Here is a 27,493-nt window from a genome sequence, read left to right on the forward strand (position 1 = left end):
ATAACGTGCAAGGGTTTAACCTGCTGCAAGTTATTTTTGTCTGAAATTACATCAATCTCTGGAATCATAATTTACATGTCAGTAAAAAATGTTTTACTATATCTGATTTACCTAGATCAGTGTATTGAATCATATTCACTCTTCCAGTGTGATGTGTTTGTGTTTCTACTGACTGTAGATCAGAGTTTAAAAGCCATTGTTATCTCCCTGTGTTTGTTCCAGGCAGGCCAGAGAGATTGTCCTGAAGTACGAGGGGAGGCTAACAAGGACCAGAGGGTACCAGGCTGCTGGGGCTGATGTGGGTTCACACACACACACACACACACACACACACACACACACACACACACACACACACACACACACACACACACACACACACACACACACACACACACACACACACACACACACACACCTGTCCTGATAAAAAAACACATACTGCAAGAAGGTTCACAAACACACCCATATTATACAACCCAATGACTGTACCACTTAAAATGCATCTTCATGGTCATAGTTTCACTTGTTGTAGCACATTTTATTGCAGGTTAAGTATTACGTTTTGACATCTCATAGCGTTCTGTTGTTTTCAAACAATGAAACAAACTCTGCTGTGCCAGTAATGTGCATCTAGTTTCACAAACTGAATGCAACTCTAATTTCAACACAGATATAAACACGTTAACATTTTTAGGCATATCAATGTGTCAGGCTACTTTTTCACATATGATTTAATTGAAAATTAGCTAAGAGAATTAGCTTACTATTTCTCTACTGCAGTGCAACAATCTGATGCCTTCAGCCTGATTGTTACTGTGTCCATTCCCTCTGTTCTGTAGGCTGAGTTATACACTTAACATTGCCTTTCTGTTCTCACTGTGTTTACGAGACCGTGAGGTTAGAGCTCGACACTGCTCCCTCTGCCTGTAGGCTTCTCTCTGTACACACACACACACACACACACACACACACACGTACACATGTACACACACACGCACACACACACACGCGCACACACACGCACACGCACACGCACACACACACACACACGCTCGCGCACACGCACACGCACACGCACACACACATAGGCACACACACAGCCTCAGCAAACCGCAGCCAAGCAAATTTATAGCCTGTTGTTATGGTTTGGTTTAATTAAAATGTTCAGGAGGGATTGGGCAAGGCTACCGAAGCACCATTCAAATTAATTGACTTTTAGAAAGTAGATTGATGAGGAATAATTAATTATATATATATATATATTGACTTCTGCTTAATTACAATTTAGAAATCACATCCATTTGTTCAACGACTGGACTTATGTGTATATGAATAATCATATCTTGACTTTTGAATTAAGTACCCCTCCCTATTACGAAATCATGAAATTAATTAAATACAATATGTATCTATGGTACAGTGGGATCTGTTCATTTGATGTTAAGTGATGGGACTTGACTGGTGTTGCTTTGTATGTGTTGGCTACTGAATCAACAGATCTTCTCTGAGAGAATTAAGCAAAGATTTTAACCTCTTCCTCCTTAAACACAAACACACACACATGCACACAAACCCTGAAAATAATTGACTGTTTAAGTCCAATGGTTTGGGCATCTGAAATAAGACACGATAATAACAGTAAATCAATCATTCAAAAAAGCCATGCAGACAAATATATACAGTATATATATAAATATATACACACACACTAATAGAAAATGGTTATATATTTTCAGCTGCTGAAGAAGGTCTCCAGGTTGCTGTACAACATCGTGGTTCTGTTTATTCCCTGGGAGATGAGGATCAAGAAAATAGAAAGTAACAACTTTTAATAACATATTTTATTACTTACTTGAACATGTAAGATATTGACTATATTACAGTAAAATATTAGTGCATTACCTTTTACTGTAATGTGTATTTTACTGTAAAATTGTATTGACACACAGGCACACTGTCGCCACACACACACTTCCACACTCATCACAGACGCTGCTGCTACTGTCTACTATCTATCCTGTTGTCTAGTCACTTTATCCCTACCTATACCTACATACTATATCTTCCTCAATTACCTCATACCCCTGCACATAGACTCTGTACTGGTAACCAGTGTGTATAGCCAAGTTATTACCTCCTACCCCTGCACATAGACTCTGTACTGGTAACCCGTGTGTATAGCCAAGTTATTACCTCGTACCCCTGCACATAGACTCTGTACTGGTAACCAGTGTGTATAGCCAAGTTATTACCTCCTACCCCTGCACATAGACTCTGTACTGGTAACTCGTGTGTATAGCCAAGTTATTACCTCGTACCCCTGCACATAGACTCTGTACTGGCAACCCGTGTGTATAGCCAAGTTATTACCTCCTACCCCTGCACATAGACTCTGTACTGGTAACCCTTGCGTATAGCCAAGTTATTACCTCCTACCCCTGCACATAGACTCTGTACTGGTAACCCTTGTGTATAGCCAAGTTATTACCTCCTACCCCTGCACATAGACTCTGTACTGGTAACCCACGTGTATAGCCAAGTTATTACCTCCTACCCCTGCACATAGACTCTGTACTGGTAACCCGCGTGTATAGCCAAGTTATTACCTCCTACCCCTGCACATAGACTCTGTACTGGTAACCCGCGTGTATAGCCAAGTTATTACCTCCTACCCCTGCACATAGACTCTGTACTGGTAAACCGCGTGTATAGCCAAGTTATTACCTCCTAGCCCTGCACATAGACTCTGTACTGGTAACCCGTGTGTATAGCCAAGTTATTACCTCCTAGCCCTGCACATAGACTCTGTACTGGTAACCCACGTGTATAGCCAAGTTATTACCTCCTACCCCTGCACATAGACTCTGTACTGGTAACCCGCGTGTATAGCCAAGTTATTACCTCCTACCCCTGCACATAGACTCTGTACTGGTAACCCGCGTGTATAGCCAAGTTATTACCTCCTACCCCTGCACATAGACTCTGTACTGGTAACCCGCGTGTATAGCCAAGTTATTACCTCCTACCCCTGCATATAGACTCTGACCTGGTAACCCGTGTGTATAGCCAAGTTATTACCTCCTACCCCTGCACATAGACTCTGTACTGGTAACCCGTGTGTATAGCCAAGTTATTACCTCCTAGCCCTGCACATAGACTCTGTACTGGTAACCCGCGTGTATAGCCAAGTTATTACCTCCTACCCCTGCATATAGACTCTGACCTGGTAACCCGTGTGTATAGCCAAGTTATTACCTCCTAGCCCTGCACATAGACTCTGTACTGGTAACCCGCGTGTATAGCCAAGTTATTTATATATTTATATTGTATTTACTCCTTGTGTTACACATGTTTTTCTATTGTTATTTTAATTATTATTTTGGTATTGTGCATTGTTGGGAAGGGCCCGTAAGTTAGCATTTCAGTCTACACCTGTTGTTTACCAAGCATGTGACAATTAAAATTTTAAATAAATAAATGTAATGTCTGAAATTTAAAATAATTTCAGTTTGGTTTGAGATGATTTGTGATTGTCTGTCTCCTTTCCCATAGTACAGATCTAGGATCAGCTCCACCTACCCCAAACCTTAACTTAAACATTAGTGGTGAAAATGCAAAACTGACCCAATATCAGTGTCTTGGGGTAACTTCACCATACACCCCTGTCTCTGTTTCCCTCTTAGGTCACTTTGGGTCAGGGGTGGCCTCCTACTTCATCTTCCTCAGATGGCTGTTTGGTATCAACATAGTCCTTACTGTCATGACTGGGGCATTCATAGTCATACCTGAGGTGTGTGTTGTGTGTATGTGTATGTATGTGTGTGTGTGTGTGTGTGTGTGTGTGTGTGTGTGTGTGTGTGTGTGTGTGTGTGTGTGTGTTAGAGTGGCCGATTAATTAGGGCCGATTTCAAGTTTTCATAACAATCGGTATTCTGCATTTTTGGACACCGATCATGGCCGATTACATTGCACTCCACGAGGAGACTGTGTGGCAGGCTGACTACCTGTTATGCAAGTGCAGCAAGGAGCCAAGGTAAGGTTCTAGATAGCATTAAACGTATCTTATAAAAAACAATCAATCTTAACATAATCACTAGTTAACTACACATGGTTGATGATATTACTAGTTTTTCTAGCTTGTCCTGCGTTGCATATAATCAATTAATTTTAATCAATGTTAATTTTTCATTGAATCATAGCCTACTTCACCAAACGGGTGATTTAACAAGCGCATTCGTGAAAAAAGCACTGTCGTTGCACCAATGTGTACCTAACCATTAACATCAATGCCTTTTGCCTGGCTCGTTGCGAACTCTGAAGACTATTTCTTCCTAACGAAGACAGCCATCTTCGCCAAACGGGGATGATTTAACAAAAGCGCATTTGCGAAAAAATCATAATCATTGCACGAATGTACCTAACCATAAACACAATGACTTTCTTGAGATCAATACACAGAAGTATATATTTTTAAACCTGCATATTTAGTTAAAAGAAATTCATGTTATCAGGCAATATTAAACTAGGGAAACTGTGTCACTTCTCTTGTGTTCCTTGCACGCAGAGTCAGGGTATATGCAACAGTTTGGGCCACCTGGCTCGTTGCGAACTAATTTGCCCGAATTTTACGAAATTATGACATAACATTGAAGGTTGTGCAATGTAACCGGAATATTTATATTTAAGGGATGCCACCCGTTAGATAAAATACCGAACGGTTCCGTATTTCACTGAAATAATAAACGTTTATTTTACAAATGATAGTTTCCGGATTTGACAATATTAATGACCTAAGGCTCGTATTTCTGTGTGTTATTATGTTATAATTAAGTCTATGATTTGATATTTGATAGAGCAGACTGACTGAGCGGTGGTAGGCAGCAGCAGGCTCGTAAGCATTCATTCAAACAGCAATTTCGTGCTTTTTGCCAGCAGCTCTTCGCTGTGCTTCAAGCATTGCGCTGTTTATGACTTCAAGCCTAACAGCTCCCGATATTAGGCTGGTGTAACCGATGTGAAATGGCTAGCTAGTTAATGGGGTGTGCGCTAATAGCGTTTCAAACATCACTCGGTCTGAGACTTGGAGTAGTTGTTCCCCTTGCCCTGCAAGGTCCGCAGCTTTTGTGGAGCGATGGGTAGGGACAGAAGCTATGGCAATATTAAAGTGCCTATAAGAACATCCAATAGTCAAAGGTATATGAAATACAAATCGTATAGAGAGAAATAGTCCTATAATTCCTATAATAACATCAACCTAAAACTTCTTACCTTGAAATATTGAAGACTCATGTTAAAAGGAACCACCAGCTTTCATATGTTCTCATGTTCTGAGCAAGGAACTTAAACGTTAGCTTTTTTACATGGCACATATTGCACTTTTACTTTCTTCTTTTTGCATTATTTAAACCAAATTGAACATGTTTCATTATTTATTTGAGGATAAATTGATTTGATTGATGTATTAAATTAAGTTAAAATAAATGTGTTCATTCAGTATTGTTGTAATTGTCATTATTACAAATAAATAAATACATTTTGAAAAAGGCCGATTAATCGGTATCTGCCTTTTTGGTCCTCCAATAATCGGTATCAGTATCGGTATTGACGTTGAAAAATCATAATCAGTCGACCTCTAGTGTGTGTGTGTGTGTGTGTGTGTGTGTGTGTGTCAATCAATAGAAGAACAGGGGCTGTTTGTACCATAGATATGTGTATCATAGATGTGTGTACCATGGATGTGTGTACCATAGATGTGTCTATCATGACTAAATAATGAAGTTATTAGGGAAAGGAAGTAAACTGAATTCTCCATAAAACAAAACTTAAAAACAGCGATAGAGGATTTCAACTTTATTTAACACGATTTGACTGCTTCAAATGTAGAATGTAGCTGAATGTTACAATGGTCAATTGTATGCAGAGGATACAAGAGAGGACCTAACAGATATTGTAAATTCCGGTATGTGCTTGCAAAGTATGACAATAAAAATCAGCACTTTTGGTGCCAGACGTCACAAATAATGCATAGAGGGCATTGTTATTGGTCTGGGTATGTCGGGAAAAGCAGGGCTGATTTATTTAGCCGGCTGACATGCAGACACAGGCAATTTCCCCAGACATCAGCTGGCACATCACTCACTCCCAATCTCCTCCATTTCATCCCTCCTTCCTTCCATCCATTCTCCAACCAACCTTTTCCCTCCTTCATTCACCCCAACCTCACAGATTGGATTTTTCTTTTGTAGACTGAAGTTTTCAGAGATAAGACTTTGGTAGGGATTTAATCCGATCACTGGTTGTAGACTAAGTCCCTTTTAGCTTGTATCTGACAATAAAACATTTTACCGTCATGGTGAAGACATGGTGAAGTCATTGTGACTTCATGGTGAAGTCATGGTGAAATCGTGATGAAGTCATATTGAAATCATGGTGAAGTCGTGGTGAAGTCGTGGTGAAGTCATATTGAAGTCATGGTGAAGTTATGGTGAAGTCATGGTGAAATCGTGATGAAGTCATGGTGAAGTCATGGTGAAATCATATTGAAGTCATGGTGAAGTCATGGTTAAGTTATGGTGAAGTCATGGTGAAGTCATGGTTAAGTTATGGTGAAGTCATGGTGAAATCGTGATGAAGTCATATTGAAGTCATGGTGAAGTCATGGTGAAGTTATGGTTAAGTCATGGTGATGTCATGGTGAAGTTATGGTGAAGTCATGGTGAAATCGGGATGAAGTCATGGTGAAGTCATGGTTAAGTCGTGGTGATGTCATGGTGGCGTCATGGTGAAGACATGGTTAAGTCATGGTTAAGTCATGGTGACGTCATGGTGAAGACAAGTCATGGTGACATCATGGTGAAGTCATGGTGAATCTGGACCTAATTATAGAATGATTTATGTACTATAATTCAGTCAATATTCAAACCTTTAAGTGTTGTGTCTTACTCCATTATCCACCTGTTATTTATCAGAACTTACTGTTGCTACTTGATACATAAAGACCGATCAATGTTATGGTTGTTTGGAGATCATTGTAGATTATGATCGGAAGAAAAGAGAAAATAAAAGATCTAGGGAAAATATTATTGTGTTTGAGGCATGGAGTGGGTAGTTAAACTGTGTGTGTGTGTGACCTGTAGTTCTGTGTGTGTGTGTGTGTGTGTGTGTGTGTGCAAATTCAATGGTAACATTGTCCCTTTCTAATCCATTTGCCTCCACTCCTCCCCCCATATCATTCATTGTACTGGCATAATAATCCATCTGATTTCTCCCCTCAGCTCCTGGCCGGAGAGCCGTTCGGAACAACCCGGAGTAAGACCATTCCCAAGGAGCACCTGGCCTCAGCCCAAGATCTGGACACCATCTGGTCTCTTGGGGCAAGGCAGTTTGATCTCTTAATGTTCCCTCAATATCACTGTTCAATTACATCCATTTTGTTGTGTAGTCCGATTCATCTAAACTATATTTCAACAACTCCTTGTACTGTGAGTGATGTTTATGATGCCAGCCTTCTTATCAGCATGACATTAAGTACGGAGGCCCCCGAGGAGCAACAGCAACCACATAATAACACATAATAACACATAATAACCACATAATAACACATAATAACACATAATAACCACATAATAACCACATAATAACCACATAACAATACATATTAACCACATAATAACACATAATAACACATAATGACCACATAATAACCACATAATAACACATAATAACCACATAATAACCACATAATAACACATAATAACACATAATAACACATAATAACACATACTAACCCATAATAGCCACACAATAACCACATAAGAACACATAATAACACATACTAACCACATAATAACCACATAATGACACATAATAACCACATAATAACCACATAATAACACATACTAACCACATAATAACCACATAATAACCACATAATAACACATAATAACCACATAATAACCACATAATAACCACATAATAACACATAATAACCACATAATAACACATGATAACACAAAATAACACATAATAACCACATAATAACACATAATAACACAAAATAACACATAATAACACAAAATAACACATAAAACCACATAATAACACATAATAACCACATAATAACCACATAATAACACAAAATAACACGTAAAAACCACATAATAATCGCATAATAACACATAATACCGCATAGTACCACATAATAACACATAATAACCACACAACAACCGCATAATAATACATAATAACCACATAATAACCACATAATAACACAAAATAACACATAATAACACATAATAACCACATAATAACACAAAATAACACGTATAAACCACATAATAATCGCATAATAACACATAATACCGCATAGTACCACATAATAAGACATAATAACCACATAATAACCACATAATAACACATAATAACTGCATAATAACACATAATAACACACAATAACCACATAATAACACATAATAACGGCACAATACCACATAATAACACATACTATCCTCATAATAACACATAATACCACATAATACCACATAATAACCACATAATAACGACATAATAACACAAAATAACACGTAAAAAACACATAATAATCGCATAATAACACATAATACCGCATAGTACCACATAATAACACATAATAACCACACAACAACCGCATAATAATACATAATAACCACATAATAACCACATAATAACACAAAATAACACATAATAACACATAATAACCACATAATAACACAAAATAACACGTAAAAACCACATAATAATCGCATAATAACACATAATACCGCATAGTACCACATAATAAGACATAATAACCACATAATAACCACATAATAACACATAATAACTGCATAATAACACATAATAACACACAATAACCACATAATAACACATAATAACGGCACAATACCACATAATAACACATACTATCCTCATAATAACACATAATACCACATAATACCACATAATAACCACATAATAACGACATAATAACACAAAATAACACGTAAAAACCACATAATAATCGCATAATAACACATAATACCGCATAGTACCACATAATAACACATAATAACCACACAACAACCGCATAATAATACATAATAACCACATAATAACCACATAATAACACAAAATAACACATAATAACACATAATAACCACATAATAACACAAAATACCACGTAAAAACCACATAATAATCGCATAATAACACATAATACCGCATAGTACCACATAATAAGACATAATAACCACATAATAACCACATAGTAACACATAATAACTGCATAATAACACATAATAACACACAATAACCACATAATAACACATAATAACGGCACAATACCACATAATAACACATACTATCCTCATAATAACACATAATACCACATAATAACCACATAATAACGACATAATAACACAAAATAACACGTAAAAACCACATAATAATCGCATAATAACACATAATACCGCATAGTACCACATAATAACACATAATAACCACACAACAACCACATAATAACACATAATAACGGCATAATACCACGTAATAACACATAATATCCTCGTAATAACACATAATACCACATAATACCACATAATAACCACATAATAATCCTTACAATGTGTGAATTGGATCAGGATTTGTAGTGCCTCAGTAGTGGCTCAACAGTCCCTCAGTAGTCCCTCAGTAATGTGTTAAAAGTGTCTCAATAGCACTTCAATAGCGCCTCAATAGTGTTTCAATAGTGTTTTTAAAGTGGTTCAATAGTGTCTCAATAGCGCCTCAATACCGTCTCAATAGCGCCTCGATACCATCTCAAAAGTGTCTCAATAGTGCCTCAATACCGTCTCAATAGCGCCTCGATACCATCTCAAAAGTGTCTCAATAGTGTTTCAATAGTGTCTTGAAAGTGTCTCAATAGTGCCCCAACAGTGTTTTGGATTTGTTTGTTGCATGCTTTAAGTTTTACCGTGTTTTAAAGACCCAAGTCACAACTTGTTTTGGCTCCCAGTTTATTCACAATTCTTGTCTTTGTGATGTTTTCATCCACAGGGCTACCTCCAGTACTCGGTGTTGTTCTATGGGTACTATGGCCCGGTGAGGAAGCTCGGCAGTGCCGGCTATCGCCTCCCCCTGGCCTATTTTCTGGTTGGGATGGCTGTTTTTGCCTACAGTTTCATCATTCTGTTAAGAAAGTAATCACAGGAGTCTCTTTAATAAAGCTAATTTATGTGGAGTGATATTGATACGAATGTATTACCAAAGGTGACCATTGATGTGGCTTGCTACTAGCTACTACTAATGTCAAATATTATATTTTTTAAGGTGGACTCAGTGATATGACGTAGATACACAAAGTAAAAAGCATAGTCAGTACATTTTTGCAACAACTAAGAGCATTGAAGTACGAGGTCAAACCTCTCCTCTGTTTTGGTACCGTGGCTATCACATTGTAACCACTACTGTAGTGAGTATATGGTCAGACCACTCCTCTGTTTTGGTACTGTGGCTATCACATTGTAACCACTACTGTAGTGAGTATATGGTCAGACCACTCCTCTGTTTTGGTACTGTGGCTATCACATTGTAACCACTACTGTAGTGATTATATGGTTAAACCTCTCCTCTGTTTTGGTACCGTGGCTATCACATTGTAACCACTACTGTAGTGAGTATATGGTCAGACCACTCCTCTGTTTTGGTACTGTGGCTATCACATTGTAACCACTACTGTAGTGATTATATGGTTAAACCTCTCCTCTGTTTTGGTACCGTGGCTATCACATTGTAACCACTACTGTAGTGATTATATTTCAACTGTTTCTGTATTACCTATAAAGGTGTTTGAATCCTGTTCCATCGCCAGTTTAACCTCTTATTAGGAATACAATGACCTGTCGCTAATCGATGCCATTTTTGTGTTATTTATTAACATTTTCCCTCAGGATGGCTAAGAACTCCCGTCTGAGCCTAGCCAGCGCCTCTGATGAGAACTTCACCTTCTGCTGGAGAGTGTTCTGTGCCTGGGACTACCTCATAGGGAACCCTGAGGCTGCAGAGAGCAAGGGAGCCGCTATCGTCAACAACATCAGGGTGAGAGAGACACATGGTGCAAGACTCAGGGCCACATTTCTGTAAACCTCATCTTGCAGTGATTTAATTAGAAAATAATTCTACGGCGGTACATGTAAACTGAGAAATACATCAATAGTTGCCTCTTTATGATGTACATTGTTGAAGTAAAGTTTAAAGTGTAATCACGCTGCCAGAATAAAATTAGTTGTATAGTCATTTTTGCACTTTGCACAATTATTTTTGCACTACGAAAATGTCACCTTCAATAGTCTAAATGGCCCTCCTCTACTCATCTCCTGCTTTCACTTATCCTGTGGATTCAAATTATCACAAATGGAGGAGATGGAAAGAGGAAGCCATGCAACACATTTGTGATGCACACTCAATCATCCTAACTGTTTTCCTTTCCTAGTCTCCTCTCCTTCATCTGCACTGAGCCATTGAGAAACACTACACCACTCCACTCCTCGGATTTGATTTCCAACGATCCCAACTTCTTTAATTCACACACAGCACTCTGTAGAGTAGAAGTCAATGTACCAATGAATTACTGCTGATTTTCCTGAGGGCTGATCTATAATCTGGATTCTACGTCTAAACAAGAGAGACCTTTAACCTGCTTGTTGAGTTTCCCTGTACAGTCAGCAAAATGTAAAAGTAGATTCCTCTGTTTCAATAAGCTCAGTTGAAATCATTTGATGCTTGATACAATACATAGTTTTTTTCTTTCTTTATCCTTATTTAACCTTTATTTTTCAAAGTTTTGTCTCATTGAGATTTACATTTTATTTTTCTACAGATAGATGGACAAGATTGCAGCAAATATGTAGTTACACAAGATGGATGACATTAATCAATGCTAATTCCTTGCTCCTTTCTCTAGGAGGCCATTGTTGAGGAGCAGGAGAAAAAGAAGGACACTAGTCTGTAAGTATGTTTATTCTCTTGTCCTTGGAGAGGGTGGCTAAGTTAGCATCACACATTGATATTGTTTGGACCCGTTAATGGACCCGTGGCTTTTACGTGTCAGTGGCTTTATCCTTTGCAGTATGTTGTGTCATTCATTTTTTATCCCCAATTTCGTGGTTTCCAATTGGTAGATACAGTCCTTTGTCATCGCTGCAACTCCCTTACGGACTCGGAGAGGCGAAGTTCGAGAGCCGTGCGTCCTCCGAAACACAACCTAACCAAGCCGCACTGCTTCTTGACTCAATGCCCACTTAACCTGGAAGCCAGCCGCACCAATGTGTTGGAGAAAACACGTACATCTTGCGACCGTGTCAGCATGCAATGGGACAAGGACATCCCTGCCGGCCAAACTCTCCCCTAACCCGGACGACACTGGAACAATTGTGCCCCCCCCATGTCTCTCCCGGTCGCGGCCGGCTGCAACAGAGCCTGGACTCGAACCCAGAATCTCTAGTGCCACAGCTAGTACTGTGATAACATGCCTTAGACCACTGTGCCACTCGGGAGGCCCATCTTGTGTTATTCTGATTGGTAGAATCCAGGACTGTACCACATTCATTGATGATGCTCTTTGATTTAGGGGTCTAGCCGACTGGAGTCATGGATGTACAAATGAGGGTAGGGGTGTGTGAATGTGGTCTAGTGGGGGGCGGGGGTTCTTTCTGGTGTCTTCCTGCAAGAAGGGAGGGTCTTCCTGTGGGGAGGGACTCTTCCTGGCACATACATCTACACATCTACATTTTTACCAGTGGCAGCCATAATTTTGCATATAAGGGAAACACTGTATAAAAGTCTATGTTTTGCTATCACCTGGTTGCTTTTGAGCCTCTTCTACCTGCGTTCTCCACTGGTCTCAGAAAGGACTGATTTACTGTCTCGCTCCCAGTCCATTGCTACCCCACACACAGGCCGACACTTCCTGGTGGCATAACTCATCCTAACAGCCTTTTACTGTCAGAGATGACTGGCTCTAAATCACCCCTGCCAGAGCATCATCAGACCTGAGTAGACATTAAAGAGGGATTAATACCTCAGGGAACGTTCGTTCACACCGCCCGCGGCCCTCTCAACCACACTATGTTGCCACTTCTTTCAGTCCATTTGAGTTAATGTCTATTCTAACTGGGGCTAATGCTAGGTGGATGCATGCACTGTACTGTATCTAAATGGTAGTTTCAATGGGAGATTTCAACCTAAAGTTCTACTGATTGGTTTGGGGAGATTTGAATTATAGTAATGTTAACATGTTGCCACTTGTGTGTGGTTTAGGTGGTGATCTGATGAAGGCTGTGGAATGTCCAATGTACACTAATTTTGGTTTCAGGTAGAACCCTTTTGTGATCCATGTGGAACCCTTTCCACAGAGGGATTTTCACCTGGAATCAAAAAGGGTTATCCTATGGGGACAGCCAGAGAACACTGAGAGTGTACAATACAGGCAGCCAGGGGAAGAAAGACCTCCCTTCTGAATCTGGTTCCTCTTTAGGTTTCTTCCTTCTAAAGAGTTGTTTCCTTGCCACTGTTCTTCAGATATTGGTTGGTCCTGGGTCTAAGCAGGTTTACTGTAGAGCACTTTGTGACAACAGTAAAAGGGAGTCACCACACAATGTCACCACTTGACTTTTTTCTGTTATAGCCTGATTTTAAAATGGACTCAATTGAGGTTTTCTTTTGCCACTGGCCAACACACAATACCCCACAAGTGAATAAAAAATAAAAAGTGGACATGTCTTGAGTCAATAAGTATTCAACCCCTTTGTTATAGCAAGCCTAAATAAGTTCTTAACAAGCCTAAATAAGTTCAGGAGTAAACATAGTAAACAAGTCACATAATAAGTTCTATGGACTCACTCTTTGTGCGATAATAGTGTTTAACAAGATTTTTGAATGACGACCTCATCTCTGTACCCCACACATATAATTATCTGTAAGGTCCCTCATCTCTGTACCCCACACATACAATTATCTGTAAGGTCCCTCATCTCTGTACCCCACACATACAATGATCTGTAAGGTCCCTCATCTCTGTACCCCACACATATAATTATCTGTAAGGTCCCTCATCTCTGTACCCCACACATACAATTATCTGTAAGGTCCCTCATCTCTGTACCCCACACATATAATTATCTGTAAGGTCCCTCATCTCTGTACCCCACACATACAATTATCTGTAAGGTCCCTCATCTCTGTACCCCACACATACAATGATCTGTAAGGTCCCTCATCTCTGTACCCCACACATATAATTATCTGTAAGGTCCCTCATCTCTGTACCCCACACATACAATTATCTGTAAGGTCCCTCATCTCTGTACCCCACACATACAATTATCTGTAAGGTCCCTCATCTCTGTACCCCACACATACAATGATCTGTAAGGTCCCTCATCTCTGTACCCCACACATACAATGATCTGTAAGGTCCCTCATCTCTGTACCCCACACATACAATTATCTGTAAGGTCCCTCATCTCTGTACCCCACACATACAATTATCTGTAAGGTCCCTCATCTCTGTACCCCACACATACAATTATCTGTAAGGTCCCTCATCTCTGTACCCCACACATACAATTATCTGTAAGGTCCCTCATCTCTGTACCCCACACATACAATTATCTGTAAGGTCCCTCATCTCTGTACCCCACATACAATTATCTGTAAGGTCCCTCATCTCTGTACCCCACACATACAATTATCTGTAAGGTCCCTCATCTCTGTACCCCACATACAATTATCTGTAAGGTCCCTCATCTCTGTACCCCACATACAATTATCTGTAAGGTCCCTCATCTCTGTACCCCCACATATAATTATCTGTAAAGTCCCTCATCTCTGTACCCCACATACAATTATCTGTAAGGTCCCTCATCTCTGTACCCCCACATATAATTATCTGTAAGGTCCCTCATCTCTGTACCCCACATATAATTATCTGTAAGGTCCCTCATCTCTGTACCCCACACATACAATTATCTGTAAGGTCCCTCATCTCTGTACCCCACATACAATTATCTGTAAGGTCCCTCATCTCTGTACCCCACATACAATTATCTGTAAGGTCCCTCATCTCTGTACCCCCACATATAATTATCTGTAAGGTCCCTCATCTCTGTACCCCACATACAATTATCTGTAAGGTCCCTCATCTCTGTACCCCACACATACAATTATCTGTAAGGTCCCTCATCTCTGTACCCCACACATACAATTATCTGTAAGGTCCCTCATCTCTGTACCCCACATACAATTATCTGTAAGGTCCCTCATCTCTGTACCCCCACATACAATTATCTGTAAGGTCCCTCATCTCTGTACCCCACACATACAATTATCTGTAAGGTCCCTCATCTCTGTACCCCACACATACAATTATCTGTAAGGTCCCTCATCTCTGTACCCCACACATACAATTATCTGTAAGGTCCCTCATCTCTGTACCCCACACATACAATTATCTGTAAGGTCCCTCATCTCTGTACCCCACACATACAATTATCTGTAAGGTCCCTCATCTCTGTACCCCCACACATACAATTATCTGTAAGGTCCCTCATCTCTGTACCCCACACATACAATTATCTGTAAGGTCCCTCATCTCTGTACCCCACACATACAATTATCTGTAAGGTCCCTCATCTCTGTACCCCACACATACAATTATCTGTAAGGTCCCTCATCTCTGTACCCCACATACAATTATCTGTAAGGTCCCTCATCTCTGTACCCCCACATACAATTATCTGTAAGGTCCCTCATCTCTGTACCCCACACATACAATTATCTGTAAGGTCCCTCATCTCTGTACCCCACACATACAATTATCTGTAAGGTCCCTCATCTCTGTACCCCACACATACAATTATCTGTAAGGTCCCTCATCTCTGTACCCCACACATACAATTATCTGTAAGGTCCCTCATCTCTGTACCCCACACATACAATTATCTGTAAGGTCCCTCATCTCTGTACCCCACATACAATTATCTGTAAGGTCCCTCATCTCTGTACCCCCACATACAATTATCTGTAAGGTCCCTCATCTCTGTACCCCACACATACAATTATCTGTAAGGTCCCTCATCTCTGTACCCCACACATACAATTATCTGTAAGGTCCCTCATCTCTGTACCCCACACATACAATTATCTGTAAGGTCCCTCATCTCTGTACCCCACACATACAATTATCTGTAAGGTCCCTCAGTCAAGCAGTGAATTACAAACACAGATTCAACCACAAAGACCAGGGAGGTTTTCCAATGCCTTACAAAGAAGATGGGTAAAAAGAAAAAGCAGACATTGAATATCCCTGTTACGTTCGTTGATGGAAGGATCGGACCAAGGTGCAGCGTGGTAGGAGTACATTTTAATTCATTAAATGAACACAGAAAAAAAATTATAATACAAAAACAAAACGTGACGTCCAGTAGTGTTAAACAGCACAGTCCCAAGAACAAGATCCCACAAACTACAGGTGGAAAAAGGCTGCCTAAGTATGATCCCCAATCAGAGACAACAATAGACAGCTGCCTCCGATTGAGAACCATAACCGGCCAACAAAGAAATAAAAAACATAGATTGCCCACCCTAGTCACACCCTGACCTAACCAAATAGAGAATTATAAGGATCTCTACGGTCAGGGCGTGACAACCCTTTGAGCATGGTGAAGTTATTCATTACTGTCACGTTCTGACCTCTATTTCCGTTGTTTTTGTATTTATTTAGTATGGTCAGGGCGTGAGTTGGGTGGGTAGTCTATGTTTGTTTTTCTATGTTTTGGTCTAGTTCTATGTTCGGCCTGATATGGTTCTCAATCAGAGGCAGGTGTTCGTCATTGTCTCTGATTGGGAACCATATTTAGGTAGCCTGGGTTTCACTGTGTGTTTGTGGGTGATTGTTCCTGTCTTTGTGTAGTGTTCACCAGATAGGCTGTATTAGGTTTCACGTTCCGTTTGTTGTTTTCGTATTCGTTTAGTTATTTCATGTATCGTCAATTATTGATTAAAGAACATGAGTAATCACCACGCTGCATTTCGGTCCTCTCTCTCAACAAACGAAGAACGCCGTTACAATTACACTGTGGATGGTGTATCAATACACCCAGTCACTATAAAGATACAGGCATCTTTCCTAACTCAGTTGCCAGAGAGGAAGGTTTCCAGCTCAGGGATTTCATCATGAAGCCAATGGTGACTTTAAAACAGTTACAGAGTTTAATGGCTGTGATCGGAGAAAACTGAGGATAGATCAACAACATTGTAGTTACTCCACAATACTAGCCTAATTGACATAGTGAAAAGAAGGAAGCCTGTACAGAATAAACATGTTCCAAAACATCCATCCCACGGCATTAAAGTACTAATAATAAAAATGGCAAAGCATTTAACTTTTTGTCCTGAATACAAAGTGTTATGTTTGGGGCAAATCCAATACAACACATTACTGAGTACCACTTTCCATATTTTCAAGAACAGTGGTGGCCGCATCATGTTATCAAATCAAATCAAGATTTATTTGCCACATGCTCCGAATACAACAAGTGTAGACTTTACCGTGAAATGCTTACTTACAAGCCCTTAACCAACAGTGCAGTTCAAGAAGAAGAAAATATATACCAAGTAGGATAAAATAAAAAGTAACACAATAAGAATAACAATAACGAGGCTATATACAGGGGGCACTGGTACCGAGTCAGTGTGGAGGCTATATACAGGGGGCACTGGTACCGAGTCAGTGTGGAGGCTGTATACAGGGGGCACTGGTACCGAGTCAGTGTGCGGGGGTACAGGCTAGTTAAGGTTATCTGTACATGTAGGTGGGGGCGAAGTGACTATGCATAGGTAACAAACAAACAGCGAGTAGCAGCAGTGTGCAAAAGGGGGGGGGGTCAATGTAAATTGTCCAGTGGCGATTCTTATGCAAAGTTCAGCAGTCTAATGGCTTGGGGGTAGAAGCTGTTGAGGAGCCTTTTGGTCCTAGACTAGGCGCTCAGGTAACGCTTGCTGTGCGGTAGCCGAGAAAACATATAACTTGGGTGACTGGAGTCTCTGACAATTTTATGGGTTTCCTCTGACACCGCCTATTATATAGGTCCTGGATGGCAGGAAGCTTGGCCCCGGTGATGTACTGGGCCGTTCGCACTACCCTCTGTAATGCCTTACAGGTTCTAGCTGCCGAGCAGTTGCCATACCAGGCGGTGATGCAACCGATCAGGATGCTCTCGATGGTGCAGCTGTAGAACCTTTTGAGGATCTGGGGACCCATGCCAAATATTTTCAGTCTCCAGAGGGGAAAAAGGTTTTGTCTTGCCCTCTTCACGACTGTCTTGGTATGTTTGGACCATGATAGTTTGTTGGTGATGTGGACACCAAGGAACTTAAAACTCTCGACCCTCTCCACTACAGCCCCGTTGATGTTAATGGGGGCCTGTTCGGCCCGCCTTTTCCTATAGTCCACGATCAGCTCCTTTGTCTTGCTCACATTGAGGGAGAGGTTGTTGTCCTGGCACCATACTGCCAGTTCTCTGACCTCCTCCCTATAGGCTGTCTCATCGTTGTCGGTGATCAGGCCTACCACTGTTGTGTCGTCAGCTAACTTAATGATGGTGTTGGAGTTGTGTTTGGCCACGCAGTCGTGGGTGAACAGGGAATACAGGAGGGGTCTAAGTACACACCCCTGAGGGGCCCTAGTGTTAAAGATCAGCGTGGAAGATGTGTTGTTGCCTGGTTATGGGTATGCTTTTAATCGTTAAGGACTGTGAAATTTTACAGGGTCAAAAAGAAACGGAGCTAAGCACAGGCAAAGCACAGGCAAAATCCTACAGGAAAAACTGGTTCAGACTGCTTTCCAACATACACTGTAGTTGCTTACCAAGAAGACTGTGAATGTTCCTGAGTGTCTGAGTTACAGTTTTGACTTAAATCTACTTGAAAATCTATGGCAAGACCTGAAAATAGTTGTCTATGTAAGGACCGACGCTGGAGACGAGAAGCAAGTACAGGAAGTGAACATTTAATGGAAAATGGACATCAAACAAAACAGGAACAGCGTCGGGATGGGGGGAACAAAACAACATTACGATAATAATGCAGACACGGGGAAAACTGATGGGATGGAGATGGAGATGGAGTATTGTGTGTAGATGGGTGAGAGAATGTTTTTATTCAATCCATTTTGAATTCAGGCTGTAACACAACCAAATGTGGAATAAGTCAAGAGATATGAATACTTTCTGAAGGCACTGTAAATACATTTGATTTATTGAACTACTGTTTCTCTCTCTGTCTTCCAGAGCAGTCCTGATCAGTCTGCGTATCCTAGCCAACATCCTGGTCCTTCTCTCTCTGGCTGGCAGCATTTATATAATCTACTTTGTGGTGGACCGCTCCCAGAAACTAGAGCTGGAGAAGCCAGAGCTAACACTATGGGAGAAGAATGAGGTAGCTAGCTACAGTATACACTGAGTATACCAAACATTAGGAACCCCCCTGTGTCCCCTTTAAGGTACAGCCTCAGTTCATCGGGGCATGGACTCCACAAGATGTTGAAAGTGTTCCACAGGGATGCTGGCCCATGTTGACTCCAATACTTCCCACAGTTGGCTGGATGTTATTTTACAAGTGACATCAGTAAGGGATCATAGCTTTAACCTGTATTCACCAGGTCAGTCTATGTCATGGAAAGAGCAGGTGTTCTTAATGTTTTGTAAGTGGGCTTACTCTGAGTCCGGGAAACCTGACAAGATTGTGTTTGACTTGGTTGATGGATTATGGCTACTGTATCTCATTTTGGGCACTTGATTTCCCTGATGACAAAGACATATGTGACAGGACTTCAATTACATCGTGCCTTGTGTTTCTCTCGCATCATTTCCTCTCAGGATGCTGTAATAAAGGCGTTAATGTGAAACTGGAGACCAATAGGGAGACTGCTATCACCAGCCACATGTATCACAATCTGTGCATGACAGCTGATCATTTAATTCAGTTCAGGATAATGGATGTCTGTAGGGCTTTGATAAGATAACTGTTTCCACTACCCTGATGTCACTGCCTGGACTGATATTGTTTTCAAGACAACTGGGAACTCTGGAGAAAAAAAAACAGGTCAAATCATGACATCAGTGATCTTTAGGTCAGAAAGTCAAAGCTCTAGAAAGATGCCAGAGTTTCCGATTTGGAATTCTGAGTTGGATAGCCTCTAGCTCCTAACTGCTTGCTCCTCCGATGCCTCCATATATTAGTGAAAAAGAGAAGAGAAGGTCCTGATACAATGACTCCTTATGATGTCATCAGGCATATATGAAGGTGTCTATTTTATAACATACTCAGTGTCTGATGTCATATCCTGTTTCCTGTCCCAGGTGAGTGTGGTGGTGTCCCTCATCACCATGATTGCCCCGTCTGCCTTTGAGCTGGTGGCTCAGCTGGAGATGTACCATCCCAGGACCTCCCTCCGCTTCCAGCTGGCCAGGTCTGACGCTGACAGCACCTCAAATCTCATTTGTTCACACTTAACATTACGTTTCACAGATACAGTAGAGTATCGGTGAAATTGGATTCATATTTTGACATGTAACTACACCGTAGCTGTACTGTTCGTTAATGTTGCTACTAACTTGATTTTAGCTTGTTTTCTTTCTTTTTTAATGCAGTGAATGTTTTGTCTCCTCGCCACAGAGTCCTGGTGTTGTATCTGGGTAACCTGTACAGCCTCATCATTGCCCTTCTGGACAAGGTCAACAGTATGAGTATGGCGTCAGCTGCTGCAGCTGTAAGTAGTCCTGCTGAGATTGAGGCGTTCCTAATGTGGACACCATACAAGCCATGTCACTCAACTCTTTACGTATTGTGCCATAGTCTCCAATCAATAAATAAATGTTACAGTTATTGCTGATGTTAATGTCAATGCTTTTAAAAATATATATATTTTTAATTATTATTCGATTTTTTTAAACTTTATTTAACTAGGCAAGTCAGTGAAGAACAAATTCTTATTTACAATGTCGGCCTACCCCAGACGGCGCCTTATGGACTCCCAATCACGGCTGGATGTGATGCAGCCTGGATGCTACTGTTAACAACAATCTTGATCTGTAAATGTGGGGAAGGTTTAGAAAACAAAGGAATGAAATTAGGAAAATGTTCATGCATTTTAAAGCTCCGATTGACTGATGGATGGATAGACAGACTGACTGGTTGATTGGTTGATTGATCATTAATGGTTTTGATGGATTATTTCCAGGCGGCGGCCTCTGTGGTTTCGGGGAACTTGTCTGACTCCACGGCATTCATGGCGACCATCTCCCAGCCGGGGGAGACGAGCCTCTCCACCCTCGTATCCGACATCTCCATCTCTGAAAACCACAATAGCACCATAGCGACCATTGCCATGGTGCTGGATGTCAACACCAGCATCAGCACCAGCAAGGTCACCATGGCAACCATGTACAACCACACTGGGATGTTTGAGCAGAACAAGCAGAAGAAACCGGACGAGTGCTGGGAGACCTACGTTGGACAGGTGCAGAAGCTCATTCCTTGTCATTCGTTCATTTGTTCCTTCATTTATTTGTCCATTCATTTCTTAATTCATTCATTTGTTAATCTGTCCACTTGTCCATTCATTCATCTCTTAACGTTAATTGAGCAACCCTTTACAGAGAAAGTGTACTAACAACTGTTCCATGAAGGTTGAGACCTTTTGCATCGGCCAGAGTAGAACTGTTACAGGGACACTCCATCATCAACTTGACAATGTACATGACTACATACAGTTGAAGTTGGAAGTGTACATACACTTAGGTTGGATTCATTAAAACAATTTTTCAACCACTCCACAAATTTCTTAACAACAAACTATAGTTTTGGCAAGTCGGTTAGGACATCTACTTTTTCCAACAATTGCTTACAGACAGATTATTTCACTTATAATTCACTGTATCACCATTCCAGTGGGTCAGAAGTTTACATACACTAAGTTGACTGTGCCTTTAAACAGCTTGGAAAATTCCAGAAAATTATGTCATGGCTTTAGAAGCTTCTGATAGGCTAATTGACATAATTTGAGTCAATTGGAGGTGTACCTGTGGATGTATTTGAAAGCCTACCTTCAACCTTAGTGCCTCTTTGCTTGACATCATGGGAAAATTAAAAGAAATCAGCCAAGACCTCAGAAAAAAAATTGTAGACCTCCACAAGCCTGGTTCTTCCTTGGGAGCAATTTCCAAACGCCTGAAGGTACCATGTTCATCTGTACAAATAATAGTACACAAGTATAAACACCATGGGACCGCTCATTAAGGCGATGCGTTCTGTCACCTAGAGATGAAGGTACTTTGTTGTGAAAAGTGCAAATCATTCCCAGAACAACAGCAAAGGACCTTGTGAAGATGCTGGAGGTAACCTTTACAAAAGTATCTGTATCCACAGTAAAACGAGTCCTATACTGACATAACCTGAAAGGCCGCTCAGCAAGGAAGAAGCCACTGATCCAAAACTAAATTAAGGTTTGCAACTGCACATGGGGACACTTCACAAAATAGATGGCATCATGAGGACGGAAAATTATGTGGATATATTGAAGCAACATCTCAAGACATCAGTCAGGAAGTTGAAGCTTGGTCGCAAATAGGTCTTCCAAATGGACAATGACCCCAAGCATACTTCCAAAGTTGTGGCAAAATGGCTTACGGTGTCAAGGTATTGGAGTGGCCATCACAAAGCCCTGACCTCAATCCCATAGAAAATTTGTCGGCAGAACTGAAAAAGCATGTGCGAGCAAGGAGGAAAACAAACCTGACTCAGTTACACCAGCTCTGTCAGGAGGAATGGGCCAAAATTCACCCAACTTATTGTGGGAAGCTTGTGGAAGGCTACGCAAAACGTTAAACAATTTAAAGGCAATGCTACCAAATACTAATTGTGAACTTCTGTAAACTTCTGACCCACTGGGAATGTGATGAAAGAAATTAAAGCTGAAATAAATAATTCTCTCTACTATTATTCTGACATTTCACATTCTTAAAATAAAATGGTGATCCTAACATGGGAATTTTTACTAGGATTAAATGTCAGGAATTGTGAAAAACTGAGTTTAAATGTATTTGGCTAAGGTGTATGTAAACTTCCGACTTCAACTGTAAGGCATTCATACCATTTTCATGAAATCATTCACAACACCTTTATGGGTGATGTGGTATCATTCATAACACTTTATGAGTGCTGTGGTATCATTCACAACACCTTTATGAATGCTGTGGTATCATTCATAACACCTTTATGAATGCTGTGGTATCATTCATAACACCTTTATGAATGCTGAAGTATCATTCATAACACCTTTATGAATGCTGAAGTATCATTCATAACACCTTTATGAATGCTGTGGTATCATTCACAACACCTTTATGAATGCTGTGGTATCATTCACAACACCTTTATGAATGCTGTGGTATCATTCACAACACCTTTATGAATGCTGTGGTATCATTCACAACACCTTTATGAATGCTGAAGTATCATTCATAACACCTTTATTAATGCTGAAATATCATTCATAACACCTTTATGAATGCTGTGGTATCATTCATAACACCTTTATGTATAATTTATAACAACATCCATAACACATACATTCAGCATCATTCACAAGGAGTCTTCAAAATAAAAGTCCCCTAGAATAGATCTTTGTCTATTGTACAAAGGAAATGTGTATTACTACTGTCACAGTAATCTATTATGAAACATAACACTGGAGTAGTTCAACCATGTCAGCCTAAGCACTCTGTGTGTACGATAAGCACCAATAACTATTACCGTTTTAGATCATTCTGTCTGTACACAGACCTAATAATCAACAGTCTCATCCCTCAGACAGTTACCCTTAATACCTCTTAAAGGCATTATGCCCGACAAGAAAAATGAAAATGCCTTGTCCTGTGATTGTTTCCCCCTAAACAATAGATTGAGTATGGATTGAAACGTACCCAGGCAGACGTTCAGGTAATGAAGCTGTCACTAGGCCAAGGATGAAAAACAGATGACTTGTTCTTGGTGCAGATCAATAGGAGGGTATATCGTGTATCGTCGTCTCAGGAGTGGATATTCTCAACAGGAAAAGGACATAATCTAATTAACAGACCTGGGTTCAAATGATATGTTTTTATATTTTCAAATGCTTGATGGAGCTTTCAACCAATAGTGAAGTCCCCAAAAGTGCAAGAACCCAGGTCTGATAAGTATAGCTTGATGATCCATTTCCAATGAGTTATGTGCAGTTAGGACAGATGTAATGAGTTTTTCTGAAAGACATACAGTATGCATTTTGTTCATTTAGCAGGCGCTCTTATCCAGAGCGACTTACATTCAAATAAGGTCTGTAAAACAATCACATGCCACAGTCACTCCAAGTAAAACTTCCCTCAATAAAGCTGACAGTGACATCAGGGCGAGTAGGTGTTAGCTAGTCATTACAGAATGACCAGAGTTACCTTAAAGACAGATAGTTACCAGACAGTAACAGTATATTTCTTCATGCTCATATGTTCATATGTGTTGTATTGTAGGAGATGTTGAAGCTGTCTATCATCGATATGATCTTCACGGTGGCCAGTATCCTGTTGATAGACTTCATCAGAGGGCTGGTGGTCAGGTACCTGAGTGACTGCTGCTGCTGGGACCTGGAGAGCAAGTTTGTACGTACTCAACCTCCATTCAAAAAGTATTTGTTTACTTTCAAATAGTCTAGCTGTGCTTAACTGAGCTTGCTTGGTGCAATGGAATAGTCCCGAAAGTGCAAATACTGCCCATATGGCACTACAGGCAAGCTCAAAGGTTTGAAAGAAAACAAATACTGTTTGAACCCAAGGGTGATTGTGACTGTGTCGTTATCGTCTGATTACAGTTGACGTCTGGATGAGTGCAAACTATGTTGAAGTGCAGTACGGTTTGCAAGTCACAATTGGATGACATGCTTTTTAATTGCTCCTGGTAACGTTCTGGTTTAGTCCACGCCATCACGGCAGGCACAAGCTGTTGCATCTGTCAGGAGTCAACTGTATTTTAAGACATTTGACTAGGTCATCAATATATTTTATGAAGTAATTAAAGGTTTAATTAATGTCACCCTTTATGTTTCCCACCTGGCAGCCTGAATATGGGGAATTCAAGATAGCTGAGAATGTACTCCACCTGATATATAACCAAGGAATGATCTGGTATGTCACATTCTACTGGATTTGTCACTTCATCTATTCTTTATTTTTATAGGACAGTGGAGTTCCACTCAACCTTTCACATTGTTTAAACCCTGGTCTCCAGTGGGGAGGTATTTTACATTGACATTTTTGTCATTTATCAGACACTCTTATCCCGAGGAATTAGGGTCAAATGTCCTTCTCAAGGGAAACACCCACAGCTTTTTTCCACAAGTCGACTCGGGGATCCGAACCAGTGACCTTTCAGTTACTGACCCAACACTCTTACCCGCTAGGATACCTGCCACCCTAGGAAAACGTGCTTATTGCTGGGAGTGTTACGCACCCACTCCACCACGGCTCGGAACGTATTTTTCTCTTCTGACATATGATATTGGTCTTTGCTGTTGAGCTTTCAGACATCAGATACAACATAGACAGTAGATGGAACTAGGACCCAGAGTTCATCCTCAAGTCACATTGCCAGAAAAACTCCAGTTAGAGATATAACACACTCTCTCACACACTTCAATTCTATGTTCACTTTATCCAATTTGTTACAATGTGTGGAAACGTTGTGTAAATTCCTCTGTATGAATAACGGCTCTAAATGATGTATATTGCTAGCAGCACCATATCACAAGTGACATTCTGACTGTGAAAATGTGATTGGCTATTAATGGTGATTCTGATTCTAATGTAGAAGGTAATGTGCCCATATTAGCTATAATATATAGACCAATACTTCTATAAAAGGCAACCTTACTAAGGGCAGGACAGCCCCTGACCCAGAGTAATATGCTGTGTTATGTGTGATATTTCCATTCCACACCTCTGCAGTTAGATGGTGTCGTGGAAATGTCCTGTATTACCAAATGATGAGAGAGCAAATCACACACCAGTCAGAGTTATACTTAAACTTCACCTTTAATAATAATTAAGCTTTTGCAATAGCATTTGACTTTCAACATTTCAGTATCTCTAATGAAAAGTTGGGAGTGGTCAACATAATGGCAACCCAGATCTTTTATAGCAAAGATCCACCCCCTAGTCAACATGACAAACCACAGAAAATAAGAACTGTTTACAAAGAAAGACTTTTACTTGAGAGTGGAGTATCCCATAGCCAGACAGCATTAGCTATATATTATCGTTCAGTTTGGTCTCCTAAACAAGGTTCTAATCTCGTTCTTGGTACAACATAGTACCAAACATGACCTCATCCAATGGCATACATCGATTGTCAATTCTAGATACCCCCATCTCAAATACATCCCCTCTTGGACAAGCTCATGGAGGAGAGTGAGCCTCTAGGTCTTATACTAGGTCAAGAGAAGGGCAACATCAGAGGGGACATACAATGGTTCCAGACATTGCCATACTCTTCCCCCAAATGGAAAAAGTAGGGAGTGACTGGTGTACAGACATTGTGGAGCCAACTAACTGGTTCCCCATTAATCACGCCATCCCTTCACATGGTTTAGGAATAGTTACAGACACATTCACAGATAAGACAAGCCTGACCTCTCACCTCTCTGGGCCCCAAGTAACTGAGCCTTAGCTGAGAAGGGATAACTGCAAACTGCCAACCCTGTATTCCAAAGAGATACATTCTAATGACAAGTATCTCACAAGCATATTCTGAAAATAAAACATCTTATCTATGTTACCCAACTAATTCTGATTCATCCCCAAAAATGGACAGTATTACCTCTGTTCATTCCACACCTCTGCAGTTAGATGGACAGTATTACCTCTGTTCATTCCACACCTCTGCAGTTAGATGGACAGTATTACCTCTGTTCATTCCACACCTCTGCAGTTAGATGGATAGTATTACCTCTACAGTTAGATGGATAGTATTACCTCTGTTCATTCCACACCTCTACAGTTAGATGGATAGTATTACCTCTGTTCATTCCACACCTCTGCAGTTAGATGGACAGTATTACCTCTGTTCATTCCACACCTCTGCAGTTAGATGGATAGTATTACCTCTGTTCATGCCACACCTCTACAGTTAGATGGACAGTATTATCTCTGTTCATTCCACACCTCTACAGTTAGATGGACAGTATTACCTCTGTTCATTCCACACCTCTACAGTTAGATGGATAGTATTACCTCTGTTCATTCCACACCTCTACAGTTAGATGGATAGTATTACCTCTACAGTTAGATGGATAGTATTACCTCTGTTCATTCCACACCTCTACAGTTAGATG

General features: G+C 40.5%; 1 protein-coding gene across 1 annotated transcript in view; it reads left to right on the top strand.

The window, feature by feature from the left end:
• Window positions 1-19,979, top strand: part of LOC149983131 (transmembrane channel-like protein 3) — a 32,257-nt gene extending 12,278 nt beyond the window's left edge. The window contains exons 3-10 of the mRNA XM_090239463.1: window positions 223-302; window positions 3,687-3,793; window positions 7,278-7,376; window positions 10,075-10,217; window positions 10,968-11,115; window positions 11,981-12,024; window positions 19,365-19,512; window positions 19,953-19,979. Coding sequence (XP_090095589.1) covers window positions 223-302; window positions 3,687-3,793; window positions 7,278-7,376; window positions 10,075-10,217; window positions 10,968-11,115; window positions 11,981-12,024; window positions 19,365-19,512; window positions 19,953-19,979 — 796 coding nt within the window. The remainder of the gene's footprint in view (window positions 1-222; window positions 303-3,686; window positions 3,794-7,277; window positions 7,377-10,074; window positions 10,218-10,967; window positions 11,116-11,980; window positions 12,025-19,364; window positions 19,513-19,952) is intronic.
• The last annotated feature ends 7,514 nt before the right edge of the window (window positions 19,980-27,493 follow it).

This window comes from Oncorhynchus mykiss, chromosome 6 (assembly GCF_057628025.1).
Source record: "Oncorhynchus mykiss isolate SJ-2025 chromosome 6, ASM5762802v1, whole genome shotgun sequence".
In the NCBI taxonomy this organism is placed as follows: Eukaryota; Metazoa; Chordata; class Actinopteri; order Salmoniformes; family Salmonidae; genus Oncorhynchus; species Oncorhynchus mykiss.